Source organism: Leptosomus discolor, chromosome 1 (genome assembly GCF_034619465.1).
Source record: "Leptosomus discolor isolate bLepDis1 chromosome 1, bLepDis1.hap2, whole genome shotgun sequence".
In the NCBI taxonomy this organism is placed as follows: Eukaryota; Metazoa; Chordata; class Aves; order Leptosomiformes; family Leptosomidae; genus Leptosomus; species Leptosomus discolor.
This window is the reverse complement of record NC_141391.1, coordinates 92519420-92545123: the sequence shown is the minus strand read 5'-3', so window position 1 is coordinate 92545123 and position 25704 is coordinate 92519420. Positions and strand designations below refer to the sequence as shown.

The 25704-nt window shown below is 34.0% G+C and overlaps 1 protein-coding gene across 2 annotated transcripts in view; it reads left to right on the top strand.

The window, feature by feature from the left end:
* DMD (dystrophin) overlaps positions 1-25704 on the top strand; it is a 1194940-nt gene that overhangs the window by 373949 nt on the left and 795287 nt on the right. For both annotated transcript variants that reach the window (XM_086469458.1, XM_086469399.1), the window contains 3 exons: positions 16058-16246; positions 16482-16663; positions 23790-23940. In XM_086469458.1, the coding sequence (XP_086325584.1) occupies positions 16058-16246; positions 16482-16663; positions 23790-23940 (522 nt within the window). The remainder of the gene's footprint in view (positions 1-16057; positions 16247-16481; positions 16664-23789; positions 23941-25704) is intronic.

Below are 25704 nucleotides of genomic sequence, written 5' to 3'. Positions count from 1 at the left end.
TTAATTTCTGTCCTTTGACTCCAATGGTATAGTGTTGGTAACCTAATGTAATTAACTTGTAAGATTGAACTACTGTAATGTGTGAGCTTTGGGCTCTTTCATATGGGATTAGTGGTCCATCTACCTTGATTAGCTGGACAGAACAGTGCTGCTGACTGAAACATTTGAAGAATTTTTTAGGTAGTGTTATTATATGCACCTCAGTTTCCTGGGGAATTGTATAAAAATGTTTTGGTAGTGGTATATCATATCAACAAGAACTATTTAGTTGCAGTCATTTGAAGTAAAAGGAACACATTTGTATTTCAAATTAAAATATTTTAGCATTTCTCTGCTCTAGATGTTTGAACGCAAAAGTAGAACATAACTTTTTAATAGAAAAGAACCTTGTCTCTTAAAGCAAAAATAATTTGAGAGACATGCCAGACTACGTATCAATAAGCGGAAGTATATATGATAATTTCATAAAACAGGTATTTTCAGTTGATGTTGTAAATGTTGAACTGATTCTTTATCTTAATCTTCCTGTGAAGGCTTTAAGCTAAGAAAATTGAATCCAATGTAAAACAATAATTATAAATAATTTTTTTCTGTTTTTTTAAAGAGAACATATGAATTCTTCAATTTTATATATTTTTCACTACCAGCATTTCCTAAAAAAGAGGCTGATGTTAATTATATGCACAGAAAATAAGCCAGTGGAAATGAGTGCTATTTGTAGAAACCACGTAGAAACAATGTTCCTGTACTCAGTATTAGTTTACTAGGAATAAGTTACTGAGTTTAATTTTTGACAGTAAGATCAAGAAATAGAGATTCTACAACATTGCGTCCATTCTAAAAGATACTGAAGTGTGATAACAATAAATAACTGCATGGTTGCATAGGTTTTCCCATCTGAATTACATTTGCAAATCTTATGAGGAATAAGAAATTATTTCCACTGCACAGTATATGTTGTATGTTACTCCAGCCCCTTTATGTCATTATGGAACTTTCAATATGATTACCTTTTTAAAATCACTACTTACAATTATCCATTTCTTTTTAGGACACATTTTCCTTTCAATATCTGTGATCTTAAAAAAATCAGCTTCAGTATTTCTCTGACCTCATTTATTCCTACTCACGTTCTTAATCACAATGCTCTTGTATCTTCTCAGTGTCACCAAGTAAATGCTTTCTCTGTTATGCCGTGACGTGTTTTCCTAATTCTAGTCTTTTACTGGCTCTCCTGTCTCTTTTAAATTCAGTCTCAAAAATCATTCTCTGCTGCATTGATGGCTTTTAAACTAAGATTAAGCAACTCATTCATGTTCAGCCTCCTAATTTTCCCATTTTTAACTTCTCTTTTCACTGTTCAACCTTGTTTCTGGCTTTGTTCCCGTTCTGTGAACAGGTACGATGGCTACTGCCATGGATATGTGATTTAATATCTACAGTTTATAGTCATGTGTTATGAGATCTTATTAAATATGAGTACATTTTTATATGATATGGGAAGTCTAATATTGCTTGATAAATTTTCACCTGTAAAGCACTCTTTTCTGTTACATGAGGGATGTCAGGCAAAAGTGTCTGATAAAATATGTATGGGTTCTGTTTAAACATTCTGAAACTCATTTGAAGAACTAAAATAGTTAATTTAGTTCTAGGAGAATGTAACTAAAAAAAAAAAAAAAGAAAAAAGAAAAAAAGAAAAAAAAGAAATCTGAACAGGTCTGCAGTTCCAGAACTAAGAAATTTCTTTTTGCTAGATCTCAACTGGAAACAGGAGAAGTGGAAGATTAAAAGGAAGTGTTGAGGAAGAAAGAGCAAATGTAGAGAAGAATACGGCTACAAAGCTATACTTTTATAATGTACTTTTTAAACTGACAATTTTTGAAATGTGGCTGTCTGTTGAAGAAGTTAGCAGCTACACAAGCTACACATCAATTATACATTGTCTCTGTAATGAGAATTTAGAACACTGTAACTCACTGTTCTTGAAGTATGGTTTCATGCCCATCTCATTAGTAATTATATCTGTGTAGTGATATTAATTAAGTGAATTCCCTCTTACAGAACCTGAAGGTAAATTCAGGTCACATCACCACAGATGACCTCACTGCACTTAGATTTTTGCTTAATAAACATGTCTTATGTTCTAGACAGGTAACTGTGGTATAATTTAATACGAACTGCAACCATAAATGTATGAGAGAATAATACTCTTTAGAATATATTTGCATGTAGCTATTTTAGGTTGCCATTGTTTCAACGTCTCAAAACAACAAAGGGGTATAGTTTGTATCTGCAACAGAATAAATAATAGGATTCTATTAACTCATTATATATGCTACATATATATATATATAAACTAGAAATGTGTTATCCCTGAAATAGCAATCATGAGTTAATATGCTAAAATTTTCCAAATAGCATGCATAAATATATATAGCTGCCTAAAAAATTGATCTGCAAAACAGATTATTTGAAGGCTTCCTAAGGTGCTTCTATTACCCTAAAATGTTAGGTTTTGCATGTGAATTCACTATGTAATGTTTCACTCCACAGTTCCTAACTGAAGTGACAGTGACAATATTCCGTTTCAATTATGAAAAGATGCAGGGTTTTTCTGTTGAAGATAATTTCTTTCTTTTTTTTCGTTTCCTACTTCATATTTTCCTTTATTCTGAAAAGGGGGGGGAGGGAGGGGAAGGCCAGATGACAGCATAATTGTGAAATTTGGGAGACAGGCAGTCAATAAATAGCTTAAGCAAGAATAACTGATAGTAATCTATCTATCTATGATAGACATCTTTAGTTCTGTTTCTCATGTCATGGAATCTTGCAGGACCTCTTACAAATAGCAAAGCTAATGTTAAGGCATGGAGCATGAAAATACAGTAATTTCTGCTTTTGTACACCTGCAGATAAATTTCAGAGCCTCTGTAGTAGGTCTGTGTGACAACAGAATAGTTTAAATTTGTCATCTCAAAGGGTTTTTCTTTCAGCATTGTATTCTGTTCCCAGCAGTGACCAATAATGGATACGTAGGAACAGGAAAAGAGGTATGACTGGTTAAGTATTGAAATATCTGTGTATTCTCACTTACCCTTCACTGATTTGTGGCTCAGAAATTTCCTGAGCTGCTGTCTTTATATTTAAAAGGTGTTAATGGATTTTTATCCTGTTCTTCCATGCAATTGCTTGTCTTTATAAACATTTAATAAAATTTTTAGGTGGTTTTCAATATGTCCAGATATACTTCTTGGGAATTCCCTGTTCTTATTATCTACTGAAAATATTAGAAATATTTTCTGTGTTATTAGCCAATTTAAAAGACTGAGGCTCTTCATTCAGAAGAGTAGAAAAAGCCTATTGTGAGATGATTTGTTATCATTTTATCTCATTTCCAGATTTTGATTTATTATTCAGAGCATGTAGCTACAAGCAAGGTAGTCATGCTACAGAATTTGAAAACCACATTAAATCACTTGAACCTCTTCTGCAACAGCTTTTTTGTTAGCTTTTAATTTTAAATTGAAAATATATTCTTTGAAGTGGCTTCTGTTGAAGAAGGAGAGCCTCTTTAATAGAAGCTAAAACAAATTTAGGAAGAGTTTAAATGTAATAAGGATAAATCACATAAGAGCTGTGAATGGGATATTCAACCTTTTCAAGCAAATGTAACTATTTAAGATTTTAGATGACTTTGTAACACCACTGTTTTTAATAATGCCTTCCAACTATAATAGCACGTATTGTTGAATGTTCACATCTCCAGGACCTCTACCTCAACTTCACAGAAACTAATTAGTATGTCCACTAATTGGCTCTTGTCCCAGAGTCTTTATTTCTCAAAACAAAAAGAATTGTATTATAGATGTATCTCTTTATAGTTAATTGCTCTTGCTATTGATGCCTTTGAAGGCATTTTAATATTATACCATGTGAATATATAAAAAGTTTTGAAGTTAACTATTCCTATTGTGAAGACTAAATGATCTTTAATGAAGATCCTGAAGAGAACTATCATGGCTTAGTAGTCCAAAACAACAGCAGGATTTGTAGCTGGCTGCAGTGATTAAAATAAGATGAAAAATTATCTTAATTTTCTTACTTTAGAAAACAGTATAGATTATGGCTGTGATATATTTGAGGTTATGGCTTGGATTAAATTTTATAAAAATATGCTCCTCAATTAGTTGCCTTTGCTGATTAAAACTCACAGAAAATGAAGCTAAATGTAATTCAGAATACAGGTCATTTAAGTTAAGATTTATATGGTTGCAATGCTGCAAAGAAAGCATGTTAAAATTTTCTGGTTGCAGACTATTTTATCTTCTGGTCTTTATACTGTTGGACTTGCTCCCCATGTACCTCTGCGATGGTGTGTTTGGTAATGTGGATTTTGGTCTGAGGGAGAAGACATTAATGGAAAGTAGTACTCTGGCATGGAAATCTATGCATTTTCAAAGGCCTATAGATGCATTGCAAACACGTGTCCTAAACCAGTTGGTTTATTTATTTTAATGCCACTTCTGTGCTGAAATTCAGCAATAACTTTAATTTCATTCATCTTCTAAGGATGGGAACAACAGTATTGTTGCTTTCTGAATGAATTTAATGGATTTTAGTTTTGGATTATGAGCTGTATTAATTAATAGAAATAATTAGATTTTACTTCTAGCTCTTTTTCTAGACATTCATTAGTGATGTTTTCTTACAGTGCAGGTATCTTTAGCGAGATATACTGAGAGATGATCTATTCTGTGAAAAACTTCAGCAACAGAAGTCCAGTTGATCAGATTTGTTAATTAAGATTGTCCAAAGTGTCCTTACCTTTTTAAGAACTGATTGCATGATTTATAAGTTACTATTACCTACAAATTTTATAAAAGTTCATGGTAATTTGAAAAGCAACTCTAAGGCACAGCAGGTGTACTTTCATAGCTGATTTGGCTGGCCCATAATCATCAGTGCCTGGATCCATTGCGTATATGGCTCACAAGTTGCAGATTACTCTTCTAAGTAAACCCAACTGGAAATATATTAGTCTGATTATAAATACAGGATTGAAAGAATATGCAATCTGCAAAGTTTAATGTTATTTAAATACTCTTTGTGTATTTAATTTATTTTTTTCTTCAATTTTTAAGCTCAGGCAGTTGGATGCAGTTTCCATTTTCATTTATCGATATTACTGGTTTGGTAACTGTAAAATAAACAAAATGTGTTAAAGCAATGACCTGATATATACTATGAGAATGTGTTTTCATGATTTGTATTATATTTCCCTGATAGATTTAGTTAGAATCAGTACAGTACTCACTAGTAGAGCCTCTGGGGAACCTAGGATGTTTGCTCCTTCTCATCTGTAAGTTCTTTTGAAGTAGAGTACGTCACAGTGATGAATTCAAATTAAAAAAAATCAAATTAAATCAACCTTTTAGTATACATTTCTACATCTTCCATCCACTTCTTCAAATCTATCTCTGTCTTGCACTTAGATTAACCTAGCATAAAGTGAGTTCAAAATGTTTGTAGCAGCTATAAAGTTTATACATTTCACTCCTTTGTTACTGGGGATTTTATTTACCTTATCAATTTCTGGTTCTCATTTGTTCTTTATCTGTGTAGCTTGTAATTATTTTTTTCTCTTTTTTCCCTTTTAATTTCATTAGTTACAGATACTTTTAGTTATATCTTACATCTTTTTTAGTTCTCTTCTTATTAAGCAAACAAGCATGTAGCCATATAACAAGATGCTTCAGAAAAGCATGCGCTCTGACTTTTTCCTAGGGAAAGCTTTCTACTGCTCACAGGCCTGTAATACTGCCAGTTCATAAGAGTGTGTAACTCTTTTGCCTCAAGTTCATAGTGTATTTATAATCATAGAACTTTTCATAACTTTACCAAATGGTAATGCTTTTGAGAAAACGTTGTAGATTGGGTGTGTTTGCCTCATGTTGAATTAAAAACTTCAGACAAAGCAGTTAATCTGTTTCTGAAAATCAGATTAGGAAGCAATGAACTGTTTAGTCTGTATTATAAAATAACTGTCTATTTCTTGAAAAGCTCTCACACCTCCATGTTCTTCAAGGTATTTTAAATTAGCTTGGGGATAATTGTTATTTCAGGAAAGGGTTCAAATTCCACCAAGTTATCAATCTTTGCAGAATCATAAATTTCCCTACTTCCAGGGTATACTTAAATTTTAGCAGCTAACACTATAGACGTAGAGACATATGAGACATAGAACCAGCTGCGAAGAAAAATGGATCTAACGTGAACGGTTAGTGATGGTGAATAGATAAAGCTGGAACAAGAATGGTTTGAAGTAGGTGCCTTAAAAATGCCACTTCAGAGGAAGTGATGGTGTTCTGAATTTGTACATTTTTGTTTTGGACTGACAGTGACTATCTCCCAAACCAAATTGTGCATTTTATGTAGCAGTGCCAAGGGATAGAATCCCTTTTATGAAAGTTTACTTAAAAAAATTTAAAAATAAATCCGTGGAAATCACACACAAACCAGGTTTGTTCTCTGTTAAAGAGTATCGTTAAGGTTAACTGCCTAGAAGTAGAGAAAAGGTCGAATTCAGGTTGCATGGACTATTGTAAATTCAGTGTCTTGTGCAGATATATTATGATAGAGCTTTTAATTAGAGAAGTGGTATCCTTATATCCTTCAGTGAACTGGATGAGCCCGTTGTAAAAGGAAGTCTGGACTGTGTGATAAAGGAGAGTGTTGCTTCTGTGAAGACTCATTTGTTTACTGTAGAAGGTAGACTGAGAGAGGGTATCTCAAGGTCTTCCTGAAGTTCAACTACTGCTATGCATCTTTTCCTTTCTCTCTTCCCTGCCTGTTGCATAGCTCTACTAACCTGTTGCGTCATCTCTCCTATTCCGTAGATCAGCATTGCAGCTGAATACTTTTGTGAACAGTGTTAAGTAAAGGAGCAGGGGATTGCAGAAAGACAGTTCCATGACTAAAACAGTTGAGCGCTGCTCAGGAATATTCTTTATCTCAATTACAGAATTTCCCTCTGAGCAAAGTAATCTTTCAGAGATTTTCTTGAGGTCTGGGTGTACTGTGTGAGATGCTGAGGTCTAAACCAATGAACTATTGAGCAGTTGGATGCAACTGGGAAATATACTTTGAACTAAATTATTTTATAAGACCTTGAGAAGTCAGGCCTTGTACACCATAAATCAGTCACCTTGAACTATTGTATATTTTGTCTTTCATTCCAGCACATGTAATATTGAGGGAATATGTGGATGCTGCTGAAGTTTTGGGGCTGTTGAATTGGGGAAGAATCACCAAGAACCCCTATTGATTATTAAAAAATCTTTATAAAAATAAGACTTAGAGTTCATTGAGACAAGGATTTAGGTTTGCACATTAAACAATAACAGTAAAATACAATATTAAATAGACCCTTATTGAATGCTGCCCATTCTGTGCACTGAATGAGATTAAATCCATTTTAGTATTTTTTTTGGTCATTGATATTGTTGTATTTGTCTTCCTTCATAGTCTTTTGTTTAACTTTTTCCTCACAGTCCCTTCTCAGACATTGAGCCAAATGCTCAAGGCCCTATTCTACCAGCAGAGAATATTCTTCCTGCACATCATTGCATTTGTTAACTTGCATCCCTTCATTCTGATGGTTAATTGAGATCAAATTTATGGAGTGGTGCTCTTTTTGATTTCTGCTGCTTTTTTATGGAAGTTCATCACTGAGCTTTAATGAGTAGTTCTCTCCAGGGAAACATGGTGTGGAGGAAAAAAAAAACCAAAAAACAAACAACAAAACCACAAACCAAAAAACAATTAACACAATTTCAGAGCAGTAGCAATATTTTTTATTTCAAGTCATGAATTCTTTTTTCTGCGTTCAGATTTTATATATGCAAGGGTGGATGACTGCTGTCCTCAGCATTATGATTTCATAAACCTTCAGTTACCTTCCTGAACAAGTTAGTGTTACTACTGAATTCTGTTTATTTGGGGAACTTGATAACCAAGAACAATAGTACGAGCTCTAGTGAGTACCATATGGTGGACCATATTTCTCCCCTAATTAAGCAAAACTCTATATTGAGTTGCTGATGTGTTTGTAATGGTAACTATAGTAAGACTTCATATAGAAACTGCTGAGAGGCTGCAGCATTTGACTGACTTTTGTTCTTTTTTAATTAAGCTTCAATTCCTTTAGCCAAGACAGGACTTAGAGAAGTTCCAGACAGTAGCTATCGACAGAACTATAGGCAAAAAGAGGATGTTGTTCTCTTACATTTGTGTGTTTTGTAATAAAGACAGGTTTATCGGCATCAGTGACAATATTATAAAATTGCTTTACATGTAGAAATTCTAAACAGTAAGGAGTTATTTTTAGACTTTCCACTTAGAAAATTTAGTCAGTGTTACTGCAGAAGGTTGATTGTTGTTCGTTTTACTCTACTCTGCAATAGTGGATTATTTCTTGGTAAAATAGATGTTAGTCTGCCTTTTTTACTTTACCTATACAGTATATAATATAAGTGTAATATAATTATATAATGGAATTATAACTTGGAATTACAACAGCCTTTGACAGATTAGTGCAGGGAAAACAGCAAAGCCTTGTATGAAACAGATAGCATTCCTTGTTTTATGCTCAACTACTTCAGATAGCTGAAAGAATATAATGTGGTCTCTTTACATATTTCTGTTTGGTTTTGGTTTTCCTAGTGTATTGGCTGAGATGAAGTTTGAAAGGTTGAAGCAGTTATAAAGGATGCTCCAGTTCTTAAGGCTGACAATGTCTAATTCTAGCCAGAGGTACATGTGTAAGGGGAGCCTCAATCCACACACCTGTTCTCTTAATAAATCACAGGAATAAAGAGAAAAAAGTGATTGTACAAGATAAAATAGAAATGTAAAAAATTCTGAAAAACTGTTTTCCATTCCCCGGTGTCTGGTTCTTGCTTTTGCCCTTCATTTCAGTCAGTTCTGCAGCTTTCTACATTTCAGCAAATGCAACGAAGTGTTCTCTTGTTCCTGGGCAGTTTCTCTTTTGCTCAGCTCTAAGGCTTGGCTTGTCTAGCTCCACGGTCTGTGTTGTTACTCTAGCACACACCACGCTGAGCTGTCTAGAGCACTTTCTGCCTGTGAGCAGGCTCAGTAGGTCATCAGGCAGAAGTAACGTCCCTTCATCCAAGGGCATTCCACATAGCCTAAGCCAGTCTTTATAATGCAATGTAATAGAATAGTCAAAAAACCAAGCATGTAGCTAAGGCTTGGCGCATATGGTCAGGCCAATGTTGGTGTGTAGCTCATACATGAGCAGAGCAAACCTATAGCTGCCTGGTCCTGACGGCACCGGTGCGCTCTTTATTTTTCAGGTAGCAAGAGAGTCTTCTCAAGTAGGAGTTGCCTACGCAGAGCTTGTAAGATCATTTCCTTTACACTGTGGAGCGTAGGGAAGAGTCTAACAGCTATTAAACTGGCTTGAGTGTTATTTGGGGTGAGAGGATAAAGATTCTTAAAGCAGTTGTTGCAAATTACTTTAAAGGAGACATTGAAACAGTATGGGAACAGGCCTAAGAAATAGTTTTCAGACGTACAAGAAAAGCACATTTCTCCTTAGAAAAGAAGAAAAAAAAGATGTGTTGCTCTGGCAGAGATTAGCCCAGGTAGTGACAGCAGGAAAAGGAGTGCTGTCTTTGTAGAGTGAGTAACAAAAGTCTTATGGAGTGAACAAAAGATTTGAATACCTGAAATACTGAAAAAAGTTTGAAGCTTAGTGAGCACAATAAGGAAGGAAGGAACAAGTATATGCATGTACAACTGATAGTAACTGTCAAAGTTACTCTTCTGTTAGGTGCAGGTAGGAGTAACAATTTCTAATAAAGTCAGTGGGGACAGAGAATATGATAATCAGTCAGATTACTGATATAATCAACGTAAAAGATACTACAGGATAATACTGATTTTGCTGGCAACAATAAAAAGAGAGAGAGACTATAAAACAAAAGAAAGGAAGAGAGAGGAACAACTAAACGGGATGCTGAAAAGAGAAGGCTACTTTTTTTACTTTTTTTTTTTCAGAATGATGGGGCCTCAAATATACATTTTCATAGTTTTTTGACCTATAATGCTGTAAAATTCATAATGAAGTGCATACAAAAATGAAAAAACCTTGATTTGTGTTTTTTTTTGTCTAACTTTTTACTCTTGCCCTTCATTTCTGTAGTCTTAATCTTGAAATCTCTGTATTTTAGCAAAATAATTTTTGGTGTCTGCTTCTCCATTTGTCTGCCTGTTGCCAGAGAGAAAAGGAATAAAAGTCTGCATTTGTTTCTGAAGTCCCCTATATGACATGCTTTAGAAATAATTCAATACTTTTTTGCATAATCCATTTGTATTCCTTTTGGCTAAGGCATAATTCACCTGTCTCCATCCTATTTTTCTGTTTATAATTTAAGGGCTTTTCTGCTTATGGAGGTTTTGAAAATACAATTTAATTAACACAGAACATTTAAAAGGGCTTTGTCAGGACAGTCTACTTTAAAGTGGCTGTTATTTAAGTCCTTATTACATTTAGAATTTACATTTTTAAACTTAAAATTAAATAAAGGTGACTATTATCTATTCCATCTTGAATATTTTTCATGATACAGCATAATACCATGATGACAATTCAAATTTTAGGGTGAACTGATCATCATCAATGGATAAAATTACCTTTTCCTTTTTTTTTTTTTTTTTTTTTTTTATGTATGTGACAGTGTAAAACACAATAGATATTTATCAAGGGAGCTGAATCTGCTGATCTGGAGGTACTCACCTTCTTGGTAGCACTACTGGGAACAGACCCCAGGCTTCTTGACCTGTGATACACTTTCAAGACCCTTTTACCATTTGCTGCTTGAGAGTTCTGTGAAGAGTCATTAGTCAATACTGAAAATTTATCCTAGGTTGAAAATTTCACCTTTCTTTGTGAAGAATACTCTTATTTATGTGTCACATAGAGACCAAATGACCTCACGGTCTACTGCATGACATGACAGCACCTGTAATATATGTCCCCTTAGAATGTGCCTTGTTCTTGGATCAGAAAAGGGAGGGGTTGAAGGATGGTGGGTAGACTAGGCATTTCAACAGGAAGAAATCATAATTTTGTTGTATGGTGAAAGTAATTCTGTTCAGTCATGGTCAGATGACTTACCCATCCACATCAAGTCACGTTACTGTTTGGAGCCATGATTCTTAGCTTGAATAAGAAGTGCCTGCCTTAAAGAGGCAAGTACTGTGTGTCTTGTCATCAGCAATACTTCAAACAGCAATACATTTTATAGTCAGAACAAAAAACTCTATGATTAAGACCCTTAAATAAACATAGGCTGAAAAACTTCCCTAGGGAGTTCATAAAACCACTATTTTTTATATAATTTTGTGGAAAATAGGGTCAAGCAGCTACTAACCAAAACCTGCTTTGATATTTTTTCCAAATATGGAAATGTGTGGAAGAAAGCAAGCTAAGTAGAAAACTCTCTTACTTGACCATGTATGTAAAATGAAACAGTTTTTAAATTGTTAGAAAATTTGATCATTCCAGGTAGCTGGCAGCCTTGGTTCCTGTCTCTTAAGTCTTAATATTATCTTACCTGTCTTTGCAGTTCCCAGTCTTAGTCTCTTTCCCAGCCCAATCGGTTCCAATTTTCTGACTTGCTTTCATTTGACTTAAGCCAACTTCTGCACTCCAGATCCCAAGGTTCAGAATTTTCCTTGAATGCCAGTAAATTCTTTGTCTTTTTCAGCCTTTATCTTTACCAACTGTGTCTAATAGAGTAGTTGAAGAGATTAATTTTCTTTTACCTCTTTCCTGTCAATAGTTCCAGCATTTTCTTTCCTTTGTAATATACTTTCATCTGTGTGTTGCCTAAGCTCTATTGATTTTTAACGAACTAATCATCTGCTGCATCTCAAAACTGCAGTTGCAAGGACAGGCCAGTTCATCCAGGTGGAAACATCTGCATTACAAACAGAACCACTGAGAAAATCAGGTACTAAAAATCTAGGTTGTCTCAACTGAGCAAGCAAAACCTGCAATTTTTCAGATTTATAAGGCCAAACCTGGGTTTTATAGTGTCATGTACATAAAAAAGGAAAACGCAATTTTATCCATTAATGATGATCAGTCCACTTCAAATTTGAATTGTGGTGACAGTATCATGCAGTAGCATTAAAAATATTTAAGACAGAATAGGTAAGTCACCTTTATTTCGTTTTAATTTTTTAAATGTAAATTCTAAATCACCTGAAAATGACAGCCTCATTTAGAACAAGGAAATAGTTAACATTATAATAACAAACAGTCTGACCAATATATCTTCTTAGTTCATTACCAGAAATGACTGAACTGAATTCTGACTGTTACCTGTCAAGAAAACCTAGTCTTGATTATTGCAAAGAACATTTTAGCATTTAACATTTTAACAGTTAAAATTTGGCAATTATAAAGATACATAAAATATGATTTTGTAATGAGAAACTTGGAGGAACTGAAAGAATAACCAGTGGTATCAGTCTTGCCTGGTAGGAGACATAGTTAGAGGGTGAATAAAGTGAATAAAGGGCTACTTTCTGAGGCTGTAATCCTGCAAAGGGAATTTTCAAAATGAGGAAACTACTCTGGTCTTAAATTTGTCTTTTTCTTTAAAATTTTATGTCTTTGAGTTTTAAAGCTCTAAATATCTTGAGCTAGATTCCGAATCTTTTACAGTGAGTACTGGATGTTTCTGAAGGAAGAAAATATATAATGTAAATAAGAGTGCTGGAATGAACCCCAAATCTTTACTGCGACACTACTTTCTAAAGCTACCTAACTGATTTCTAAAACTCAGAAGCAGTCTTTATGAACTAATAGAAGCACTCTTGGAGAATTTACTAATACATGTCCAATCCTTCTCCTCCCTTTACGAATGTAATGTAATAGTAGGTGAGGAACACTTCCTCCCCTCACTTTCTTTCCCTGAAGCAGCTGCAAGCTCATGGTTTAAACTCTGTGACTTAATTTGTACAGCTGCTAGGAATACCTAATTTTTCCAGGCTTCTGAAGGTCAAAGGCTTTTTATTTTCTCTCCTTATATTTTAAATTAAAGCTCAAGAGTCCTTGGGGTCTTCCAGCCCCAGCACCCCAGCAGAAGATGGTGAAATGTGTAAAAATTCAAATTCCTATATTTCTGACTAGATATAATTCTTCTATGTGTAGTAGCAAAGAAAAATAAATATATATTCTAGAGGACAACATATGCATACAGAGCATTTTTTTCCTTCTATGTCAGTCCATAATAACAACCAAGACTATTTTCTGTGCAAAAATGGCAGGCCATTTTTCAAAATAGTCTGTGAGCTGACTGGCTGACTGATTCCTAGCTAGATGTGATGCTGTCTTCATCGAACATCTGAATTTTCATGTAATTTTTCCTTTAATGTTTGTGTCATCATACATGAATTGTTATTCAGTAGGTTACTCTCTGTAAAGGTTTTGCTTTGACTGCACCAAATCAACTTTTGCATAGTCATTAAGTACTTCATTAAGAAGAGTTTTTGATTCAACAATGAAACTGCGTGCATACTTCAGCAAGGGTTTTTCCGATGTACAGCCTTCCTAGCGATGTATGGGGATAAGAATTTAACTTTGGTGTGTCCTATGATTTTTAATTCTTTTAAAAAATGTGATTAGAAAGAGCCATAACTTATATTAGATGCCTCTAGTAATAACTTTATATCTTTGTTCTCAATGTAGTATATGCAATACCTTATAATTCTACTTTTTCTGAGTATTTTACAAATTCTTAAAAGATTTCATATAAATTCAGAAATGAGGACACTCCCAGGAGGTGTTGGGTCTGTGTTGTTTAGTTGTGGGGTTTTTTTAACAGGTTTACCTAACATTATGATTTATAAAATTCAGGATTTTCATTGTCTTCTGTGTTATGTAGATTATTTCAGTGTGGATAATAGTTGGTGCTGTGTGACCTGCATACTTAAACTTTGTTTCTATTATGGGATGAATAATCCTTATGTAGATGCATATTACTTTGAGACACTTTTTTGTTTGTTTTTGCTTTCTAGTACAAAGTGTGTTGTATAGGCACTAGGTCAGTAGTTGTCCACTTCCAAGTGTGAATATTTAACTTAGCATGTGATATTCCATTTACAGCTGAGCCAACAGTCCAAGCTGAGTAGTCATTCCTCAGAAAGAGTTGTTTGGGGGTGCTTGTTTAAACACTTGTCATACATGAGACAATATTCTCTATTGGATCTTAGAGCAATAAGGATTTTCAGATGGAGAATTTTCAAACAAATAGATGATGGAGATAATCACAGATGTCTGCAAATGTGGTATCCCAAGTCTCACTCAGCTGTTATAGCATCTTTTTTTCTCTCCAGTGCATCAGATGTGAATATATTTCATGAAGTATTGTTATAGAAAGAAAAAAAATCATTACATATGCAAAAGCAATGATAAAGTTATCCCTTTCCACAGTAGACTGTACACTACAAAAAAATTATCTTTCTGCAGAAGTGTGATGTATTTGGAAGTAATTTCTTACTACATTTTATAACACTTAAAAACTGGAGTTGCACACAATTCAAATATTAATTTGTGCAACGGGAATATATGTTGAACATTTTTCTGTGCTTCATTGTTTATATTTCTGTAAGATAGTACTTTCTTTAAACAAAAAGCCCAAACTATTGAGTTCATCAGCTTTCCAGGCCTGCTTTTCTGATGCCGATTTAGTTACCCAACATGGTTTTTCACGTGTAAGTGGTGATGAAGTTATGACTGGTGTTTTAGCTAACCTAGCAAGTATATGACAGAGGGATTCACGTAAATTGCATGTAATTATGATATCTATACAATTCACAATGAATTTGTTGTGAAGATGAAGACTGAAAATTTCATTTTAAGGGATCACACTACACCTGCTACACTTCCTGCTTTCGATTCTAGTGATAAACTTTGACTTTCTGTCCTAAATGACAATGAAAAGCTTTAGAGCTGCTTTGAGTGTTTTATTGGCACAAGTACGTCAGTGGAGACAACTTCTGCCAACTGTAGAAACATTAAGTGCCTTGATACCATTTGTTATAAAAGCATAAGCTTATTTTTTTGTAAAAACCTTGGTTTTGTACTAACTTGCTAGCAAAGTAGCTAAACTTCTTCTGAATTTTTTGAAAAGTTTACGGGGTAATGTCAAACTTGTATTTCTTGCTTCTGTTTTGTCCTATCATCTTCTACTGTTATTTACTAATCAGTAAATACTTGTTGATTTCTCTTGACTTTAAACGGTAGAACGGAAGTGTGAATTCTGTGCTTGTGAAAGTCAACTGGCTTCTAAAGAATGAATATAAGCATGGCCTTTGTGGGAAAGAGAAATCAACAGCAGTGCGCTTTTGTTTGTTTTTAAAAAGTTATGATTTGGCATGAAACTTCTGAGCTTTTTCAACTTTCTAGAATGGTTTTCACAAAATGAGTGTTTGTGGGTTGATGAAGCCTAGCATTGCATGTAGTGTAAAGGGTTGTTTTTCTTTTTTATATTGTTTTACATAGATTATCTGCAATGTCAGCATGCAACTTGCTGCTTTTTTGATTATATAATTTTACTAGCTGCTGTGGGATATAAATTTCTTTCTCATTTCCAAGAGAAAACACTTTCAAAAAACCCCAGTAAACTAGAAATGAAAAATCAGATTTTTCACATTTATAATAACACTCTGCAGGTATGATTTAAATATTGTCACTATTCAGAATGCTTGGTAATGATTTTGAATTCTGGTGTAAAATATCTGATTTAATATGATATTTCTGTATTTTACTCAATCTTAACTGATCTTGGTCAATTAACTGATTTTATACTAATAAGTACTTGCACATGTTAGCCATCTGATTTTTTGTTTTATAAAAAGCTGTTTTCTTTATACAAGACAATGACATTCCATTTATTCCTTTGTAGAACTGTCTGAGCAGATACTATTGGCATTACTCTTAAAATTTTGTTTTGATCAGTTCTTAGAAACTGTTGAAGAAAGGACATTTAGCACCATGCGAATGGGGACTGCAATGGATCTTGAAAACTACCAAGCTGCTTTAGAAGAAGTGCTGACATGGCTTCTCTCTGCTGAAGATGCATTACAAGCACAAGGAGATATATCCAATGATGTTGAAGTTGTTAAAGAACAATTTCACACCCATGAGGTATATGTTTATACTAGTCCTCCACTAGTTGTGTATCTGCCCTGTGCAAAAAGTGAAAGAGTTTGTTTCTGTTTTGTGTTACAATGTTTGGGGAGGGCTTGGAAAAAAAAAAAAAAAAGAAAGGCAAAGTTGAAAATCATGTTTGGAAAGTGGTGGAATTGAAGATATTTCTTCAAAGTCTGTTCTTTCCTTCAAAAGCATCAAACTTAAAACTGGATTTTATTTTTATTGTCAGGGTTTTATGATGGAGTTAACAGCTCACCAAGGACGCGTTGGCAACGTTTTGCAAGTTGGAAGTCAACTGCTAACAATTGGAAAACTTTCAGATGATGAAGAGAATGAAATCCAAGAACAAATGAATCTACTTAACTCTCGATGGGAAAGTCTCAGGGTAGCAAGTATGGAAAAACAAAGCAAGTAAGTAATACATTAGGTAAAATAATATGTATGGAGTTTGACTGAAACAATCCTGAACTTGACTAACAGCTGGGATTTTCTTTCACTTCAATGTGAACAAAACTCCATCTCGGGTCCTGAGATGGTTTTCCAACTGAAATTTGAGGTATACTGACTTTGAAGCTTTCATGTCGTTTTGAGACCAGAAGTAGCACAAATCGACAGCTATCAACAACTTGGACAGTAGTATCACTTTACCTAAGATTTATATAACCTACTTCACTTTTTTTCTGATTGTTTCAACAAGTATCACACAATATTTATCTGCAAGGGAGAGAATCATTACTAAGATACAAAAGGAAAAGGTAAACAAATCTTTAGGACCTGTAGAACTTGATACCATAAAAAACAGTAAGTGAGAGCTTAGCTTTCTGGGAAATATTGTCATGATTTTATCTGAGGACAAATTACACTTTTCAAAAAAGGGCAAATCCTATAGCTTAAAGTAGAAATACAAATAAAAATAGAAAAATAATCTATTTATTAGTCACATTAGTCTTTGAAGCATTTTTGAGATTTCGATGTCTTATTTTGAAATTTTGATTTACATAGTGCTATCTAGTATAGAAAAAACTCCATAAAGCTAAAAGCTTGTGATTGTGCCACAGCAGAGTAATTTGTTTTACAGGTCAAAGAGTGGTTAAACCAGGAAAGTTACTGAAGGTGGTTTTTGTGAGGTTGCCTTCCTTGTCTTAAGAAAATGTCTGTTACATACCTCATCTTTCACATTTTTCCTCAGCCTCTCTTGTTTTTTCATTTTAGGTGGATGCTTTTAATCCCTGTCTGATTATAATAAGTTTGTTTCAAACTCACGTGACTGGGTCTTTGTCATGAGGAATGTTGTACACTCACTGGCCTTTCTGTAAAGCAGACCAATGGTAAAGTTTATAAACTGTCATACCAAACCAAATCCAGTGGAAATTTTAGAATTAGTTGAATGTCACTAGGAGCTACTTTATAGCCAAGAAGGATTAATTGGTGAAGAATGTAGCTCTTCTCTTCAATAAAACCAAAGAAATGCAGTGGCAAACAACCTGAATCTGAGATCCCTAGCGGCTTTTTAGGGATTTTGAGATAGATAGACTTCATTAAAATCTTTCTGGTGAAGTTTTATTTTTTCTCTCAGAAAATCACAATGAATATGTACTAAGTTGAGAAATTCTTGTGTCTATTTGTTCAGTACGGCTGGAGAGTGACTCCTTTACCAAATGTGATTTTAATAAAAGCTGAGTATCTCTAGTAGTCAGACCAATGGTCTAGCCCAGCATCCTTTGACAGTAACAGAACAAGAAAAGATAATTTTTGAGGGAGATATATGATCTTCTGAAACAGCATCTTATCTCCTTTTGCCAGTAGTGGAGATCAAATATTGGCCTGCATGGGCCCATTGCTTTGGAGACCAAATATCAGACTGAATGGATCATTGCTTTGACGTAATACTGCATGTCTTATGACGTTCTCCATAGAACTCTCTTGACCTTGAGTTGTTTTCAGCTGAGGTAACTTCCCGAAATGGAAGCAGTTTAGCGTATTTAGTAACCTGTTATTGATTTTATTTTTCTTTTCTTCCATCTATTTATTCAATATCCCCTTCGACCTCTTAGCGTCCATGGCATCCTTTGGCAATGAGTTCCACTTTTACTCGGTATGAATGAGTGCTACTTTTTTAAGGAATGGCTTCTCTTTCTTTGTCACTGGTAGCTTAAGTGATTCCCTATAGTTACTGTGTTAGAAATGAGAGTCAACAATGTATACCTTTCCTTACTCTCTCCAACAATACATCTCTTTGGTTATTCATCTTGCTACTCTTTGAGCTTTTCCCAATTCTACCTTATCTTTTTGGAGTTGAGGGGACCGGAATTGTCCTCAATATTGAAGTGCAGACTGTGATTTTCAACAATTGCATAACATTGCTCTCTTTTTTTGCAAAGTGTTCTTAGTACTTCCAAACGTTTGTTTTCTTTTCAGCTTGCTACTGAGTATTGAAATTGTTTTCTTTATTCTTTCTTTGACAGTCTATAAAATTGTTGATGGGTTTCAGATTTTTTTACGTATCTTCCTCCAGCTTTATTTTTTTCGAGAGAAGACTCTACAATACTTCACTGTAGGCAGTTTTTATTTGCTATATTTATTTTCCTTTAAATCAACAAATGCAAGTAGCAACCTCACCTCTGTGAGTGGTACTGTGTCTACCAAAATGTCCTTTGACGCCAATTGTTAAACTGCTCTCCCAGATGCAGCTATAGGTCATTGCTTGGAGAATTGGATAGTCTAATATCTTCTGAAGCACATCATATTCAAGTAACATGAAATCAGTAGAAGACATAAAGGGATAAGGGCTTCACAAAGAATGTTGTGCTACTATTTAGTTTCTTATACAAAAAAAAAAAAAAAAAAAAAAAAAAAGTGATAAATTCAATGAAACTTAGATTAGGACCAGAGAAAATTTCTCAGGAGTGATGTACTTAGATATGGCTAATTTGACCTATTGAGTCAAACCTCTGTATTTCAAGCACCAGCTGGAGGATTATGAATGGCTTTCATATCACAGTGTGATATATTTCTGGGTTGTTATACACAATTTAAACTCTCAGGATCTATCTTCTGCTTCAGCTTAAAGCACAATATTCTGAGTGCATTGCTGTAATCTAGTCTTTAAGGCAACAGTGACATGTTTATCCAAATAGAGATGGTTTTTGAGAAGATGAGAACAGCAAGGCTGTCTATCCTCTGTTGTAATGGTAATAGAAAATGGAACAAAAGGTAGCAGGCTTTACAACACAGGGGAAACAAAAGCAAGCAATCAACAAAGAGAGGAGAAAGATATGTACTGATAAAGGATACTATAAAAGTGAATGGGTCTTGTAAAAAGTGATTTAGGAGGTCAGAATATCAGAGGAAGTTTGGAACACAGCAATGTCTTTGTGTATAATCAGCCCAGATTGGATTTCCCATGTATTCGTGTGTATTGGAAGTATTTGACTCTTCTAGCAAGCAGTACATTGATATGCTGAAGGAAAGCAGCCTGTTGGATTTTTTTCATTTCTTCCTCTTGCCCTTCGCCAAATAGGATTCTCTATAATAAAGCATCTCAGAGTGATAAATATACCACTGGAGAGGAAAGCTTAATGCAGTTTACCACTTTATGGAGAATTCTATAACTATTAAAATACATTCCATTCAATGAAAAAGTATTTTGTATTTGAGACTTATGAGGGCCATACCATAAACAAAGATTATGGCAATCTCCTGAGGTGCATAAATAAGTACTAAAACCTCTATCAGATGTTTGTAGAAGTAATTTGAAAACCAGGAAATATCTGGAGAAGGGGAAGAAACAAGAAACATTCTTTTGCTTAAGAATCAGCTGTGCTTAAATTATTTTCTGCAGTTATTTAATTTTCAAGATTTTGTTACTTACTTCAGAATAATATCAATATTCTCTATAATAAGTATTTATTTCATCACATCTTGGTTTTCTTAAATCAAAATCTCTTTACTTTAGCAGGTTTTCTATACTGTTTATTTCATTTATTGCTAAAAATGTGTCTCTAGGATGAAGCAGTATATATTTAACATTTACAATAACTTGGTTTAGAACATCAAGTAAGACAATAAAACACACATTTGAAAGTGAAGAAGACTAATTTAGTTCTGAGAAAGCTAATCACGTGTGAACCACGTGTTATGATAAAGCAGCATGTAAACTTCCTGTACTCTATGCATAAAGAAAGAGAGATTACAGTGGAAAAGACACTACATCTATCTTCTAGTCATTCTAATCAATAATTAACATATGATTTCCTGTAAAAAAAGTACTGAAATCATAGTAAAACATGAAGATCCATGACACACTGTTATTAGAAAAAAATCTTGAGAGAGATAATACAGAAAAATATTACTGTTTGATATCTGCAATTTAGAGGTTTGCATTAATGGTGGTCTTCCCATTTCTTGGAACCTTTTTTTTTTTTTTCCTCCAGTGTCTCAAGTTCTATTGAAATTTCAGTTCCTTCATACAGTTGTTCCTGTGATTTGGTTTCTTTGGCCCTTTACTCCCAGGTGCTGCCAACTGGAGTCTTTAAAAATTGTTACTGTTTCTAGAAAGTAACATAGCTTCACAGAGTTCTAGGTATAACACTTAATGCTAGGACAAAAGTTGGACTCAATCTTGAAGGTCTCTTCCAACCGAAACTATTGTATAATTCTATGTCAGTGCCACCTGGGACCAGTGAGATACCATTCAAGGAACAGGTGTAACTACAACCTTATTTCAGAACAAACTTTTATTTTTTTAAAACTTGTTTGCAAGTCTTTATTTCCATAAAGCCGGCTTATCTTGGTGTTTGCCTGCAGTTTCTCCCTTTTTCTTTATCTGCTGCTCTGCATTAGAAGATATGCTTCATGTTCACATACTCCTCAGGATTCCTTTTAGTTCTGCTTGCCCCCTTTCTTTGTTTCACAGACTGGCTTTCACATTTTCTTACCATTACCACTTCTGTTTCAAGAGACTGTGGTGTGGCTCATCTTCCTATGGTTACTACTAAAACCTGATTATTTCTGTTTCTCAGCCAAATTTTTTTTTGATCTATCCAGGTGCAAATGATAATCCTGAAATAAATTACTAGTGTTGATGGCTGCCCTAAGGGGGAAAAAAAAATGTGCAAACAGGTTTTTTTGTAACAACTAATTTTTTATGATTAAAATACCCAGGTCGTAGGAATATTTGAATAAATCCATTTGAACTCCTGTTTGAAAATAGTCATTCTTGTTGCCTGGTACTTTGGGGGTATTTGAAGTCTATGTGTTTGTGTTATCTGGCTAAACTCCTGTTTGATTAAAAAAAAAAAAAAAAAAAAAGCTTATTTAACTAAGATTTACTAATACTAAATTTACTGTTTGCATAAACATGATAAAGTTTATTTTGAGAAGGTCTTTTATCTAATGTCTTGTTCTTTTTAAAGCAAAGGCCATTTCAGAGACAGAAAGCAAATAAGAGTGATGGAGGTTCAGTTAGATTGAGTGCTGGAATTCCATCAGCCAGTCAGTCCCCAGCCTATATCATTCTAGGGGTCCTTCCTTCCTGGGTGTGGGACTTGGCATTTGTCCTTGTTGGATGTCGACATGAATGTCTAACTCTCCAGCCTGTCTAGGTCCTTTTAAATGGCAGCTCTACCCCCAAGTATATAATGTGATAGTTACTGTATACACAGGATTCAGAGTATTTTGCGTTCCTAAATTTATAGTTGATCTCAAGGATTGCTTATAAATTGAAGAATAGTTTCTAAGAATGGAGTATGAGTTAGCTGAGATACATGCGAAGAAAGCATCAAATAGTACTGGAAATGTAATAATTTCTTTTTACAATATGAGTTAATATTGTGTGTACAGTACTTATTTTTAACTGTATAAATAGCAAATAGTAATTACATAAATATTTGATCCGAGACCAAATATATGTCTCATTTTGAGAAGATTCAAAACTGGAAGGATCCAGTTTTTCCAAAAAAAGGTAGGAAATAAAATAAATAACACCCAATAATTGAAGTGCTGAAGTTTCAGACACGTGCCTTAAAATATGAACAGGCTACAAATGAGATATGGGATTTCACATATTACATGTGTGTGACATTGGCAAATATTAAATCCTGGTAGTTCAGAAGAATTTAAATGTGTATAAAAAAGTAATTATCTACAAGTTCAATGCAGTCTTCTGTGATGATTACTTTGAAAATTATTAGGTGTGTCTGGGAAAATACAGAATGATGCTTACTTTGGGTATATTTAGACATGGATTTTTTAAATTATACACTTCTGGGTTTGTTCGAGTTGTCTTGGGAAACCCCAAAATTGTCTGGACAAACTCAGAAGTACTTGCTTCGCTTGAGCATACCTTGAAATTGTGAGAGACAACTGCATGTTTGGCTTTGCAAGATCTTTTCTTAAGTTACCTAGCTGGTCATAGACAAGACCTCCTGCACTTTTCTGGAGCAGTGTGCTCACGTCGCACTTCTGCCAGTCTGCAGTTCTGCAGGTTCTGTGGGAGAAAATGTAATGTTTCATTTGTTTAGTGCATCCTTTTGGGGGGAAGTGTCAGTGTAATGTTGGGTAATTCTGGGTACTGTTGGTCACAGAGAAAAAATTTACAATAGATTTCTAATTTGGATTGCATCTTGCAAGAAGACAACAAGAAATAAAGGGAGTAGAGTAAGACTGCTGTCTTTCTTACATGGCAGTTGTCTCCAGTCTGAAAGTTCAATTCAGTTTTTCAAATCTCTGAGTTCTGAAAGTTGTGAAATAACTTTTTGCCTCGAGAGTTGTGCTTGGGATGTAAGTAACACTCTATAACATACAATGGTTTCACCAAGTTCAGTATGACTGAGGACAGTGGTCTGTCAAATCTAAGTTAAGAATTGTTTGTGTGAAATATGGGTAATACAAACAACTACTTGTAATTCTGTCACTCAGCAATAGTTTACAAATTATTTTTAAAATACTTTTGAATAGATGAAGATTTTGTTTAGGAAAGTTTAGAGAATTTATAGACATGGCAAGTATAAGTGAAGGATTTTAAGTGGATTTCTGGACAGACCATTTTTGAGCTATCAAAATATTTTGTTCAGGAAAAATTGAAGTATCTCCTGTTTGATTCTTCAGAGTATTCTCCACTGAATAACTGAAAATTTAATAATGTCTTCTGTTTAATATCCTAAATTTGAGGGAGCATGGTAAGTACAGCTCTGAGCACTTTTCAAAGTACTTGTAGTAGAAAATATAAGCTTCAAGAAACCATATAGTAGAAATTTTGAACTTACAATCAATTCTAACAGAAATACAACTGGAGGCCAAACCTTTAACAGACGGTGTACTATGTACAGTACTCGGGTTCTAAAAAAAGTTTCCAAACAGTTTGCTTTTTCAACAAATTTTCAGTTGCCTGTTTGACTGGTTTTTTTTGTTTTGTTTTGTTTTGTTTTTTGGTTTGAGATGTAACGTCATGAAAATCTGTTAAAAGTACACCGGATAGATATTTCTGACTTGTTTTCTTTCATGTACAAATTGAAATTATTATTTCTTTGTTTTACAGTTTACATAAAATCCTAATGGATCTGCAGAATCAGCAGCTATCCCAGTTAGCTGACTGGTTGACGAAAACAGAGGAAAGAACAAAGAAAATCGATTTGGAGCCTTTAGGTCCAGATCTGGAGGACCTAAAGCGTCAAGTAGAAGAGCATAAGGTATGGTATGGTATGCTTCCAAAGGCATAAAAACTAAACTGAGTTTTTGACATTTTAAAAGCTCTATTCCTGCCATAAGACTATAACAAAGTAATACGGATTCTTGGTTTAATACTGATTGTTTTGTACAATCAACAAGCTTTTCTAGAGTTATTTTCGCACAACTCTGACTTATCCTGATATGAAAAAATAAATTACTTTCTAAATATAAACAATATACTAGAATATGTGAAGCATCTGTAACATCCTTTCATTACATGGTACAATAAGAATGTATCAGGTTTTTTAATACCTGTTCTCATCTTTTTGTGTTGTGCATTTTTTTTTTTCCTTATATGCTGTAGTAGCACTGATGCAGTAGTCAAGATCGGACTGCACGATCTTGTTAGGACTTCTGGGACTCTGAATATGTAACTGTACAGCCACTATAAAATAGACTCTAGTTTCTAACTTTAGAAAATACTTTTTAGTAATATATTTAATTAATGAAAAATAAGAAACTAATAAATAGAATGTAAGAGAGAATTTGGCCAAATTTTTTCCACCTTCCATGAGGGTAATTCTTTAAATGGGAAAATTAAGAATGAAAAAAAGAGAGACCGTGTAATTTGTATATTAGCTTTGTTGATTCACTGGATTAAATTTTCTGGCTTCATATTAATTTCAATTTAAAAATATATAAAATATGTTTATATAAGTATCCCGTGATGATAGAGAGAGACAGAAAACTAGAAAACAGATATGATTTGTGAGGTCATGGAAATTTGCTGTGTTGACCTGTTAATGTTTCTACATCAGTGGTTCAAAGTAGTCCACTTCCATAGTATCTTGAAAGATTATAAAATTTGTCTGTGCTAGACACAGGTTCTAGAGGGCAAATCATCCCGAAAAGCAATTCAAACTTAAAACAGCTTTTACAGTTTTTTTAAAAAGAGGTCAAAAGCTGAAAAGGCTGCACGATCCAATTCTGTGTTAATTATTTTTCTGCATTCTGATTAAGGAGTACTACCGAAGAAGAATAACAATGCTACACCTACTGCTGGTATTTGTCCTATCTATGCTTGGCCTGTGAGGAGACAGTGCATTTCAGTATGCAGGTTTGCTCACTAAGCATATGTTCTGACATGAAATTTTCTTTTTTTGAAAAAAGACAGCAGGTAATTGTGAAAATGTAATTAGAAAAAAACTTGAAAAATTTTGAATATATGAGTGCTAAGACTTGAATAACTTACTGTTTCTATGCATTTTGTATTTGAATTCTAATGTAAAATGTAATGCTTTTATTTATGCAATCTCTTTATGCTGTATCCTTCTAATATTGAGAAAAATTGCTATTTACCTTGTATTTTAATATCCTGAGTGAAGGTATGCAGAAATATCCCACTCTCACAGTTCTTTGGTCTTGGTGTGATAGGTTAGTCAGTTATTTGTGTATTACTTTTCAAATCTATTGTCTGTACCAGAGACAATTTAGCTAATAAGGTTTTGTTTAACTTAAACTATACATGAATAGAATTTTAATTGATCTTATTCTGAAGTCAAAGAAGAAGATGTTTTCCATTCTTGCAAGTATTTTGTGAAAGTTGCAGATAATTTTATTATATATTGTATGCAGCAAAACTACCTTCTATAACAAGCGTTAAAACAGTGGGATTTTAATAGCACAGTTATGTTTCATTATTAAATGAGTGAACAAAAAAGCAAAATCCAACCACCCCCATATTTTTTCTTAATCTCACATGACTGGACATCTCGGAAGCAGTG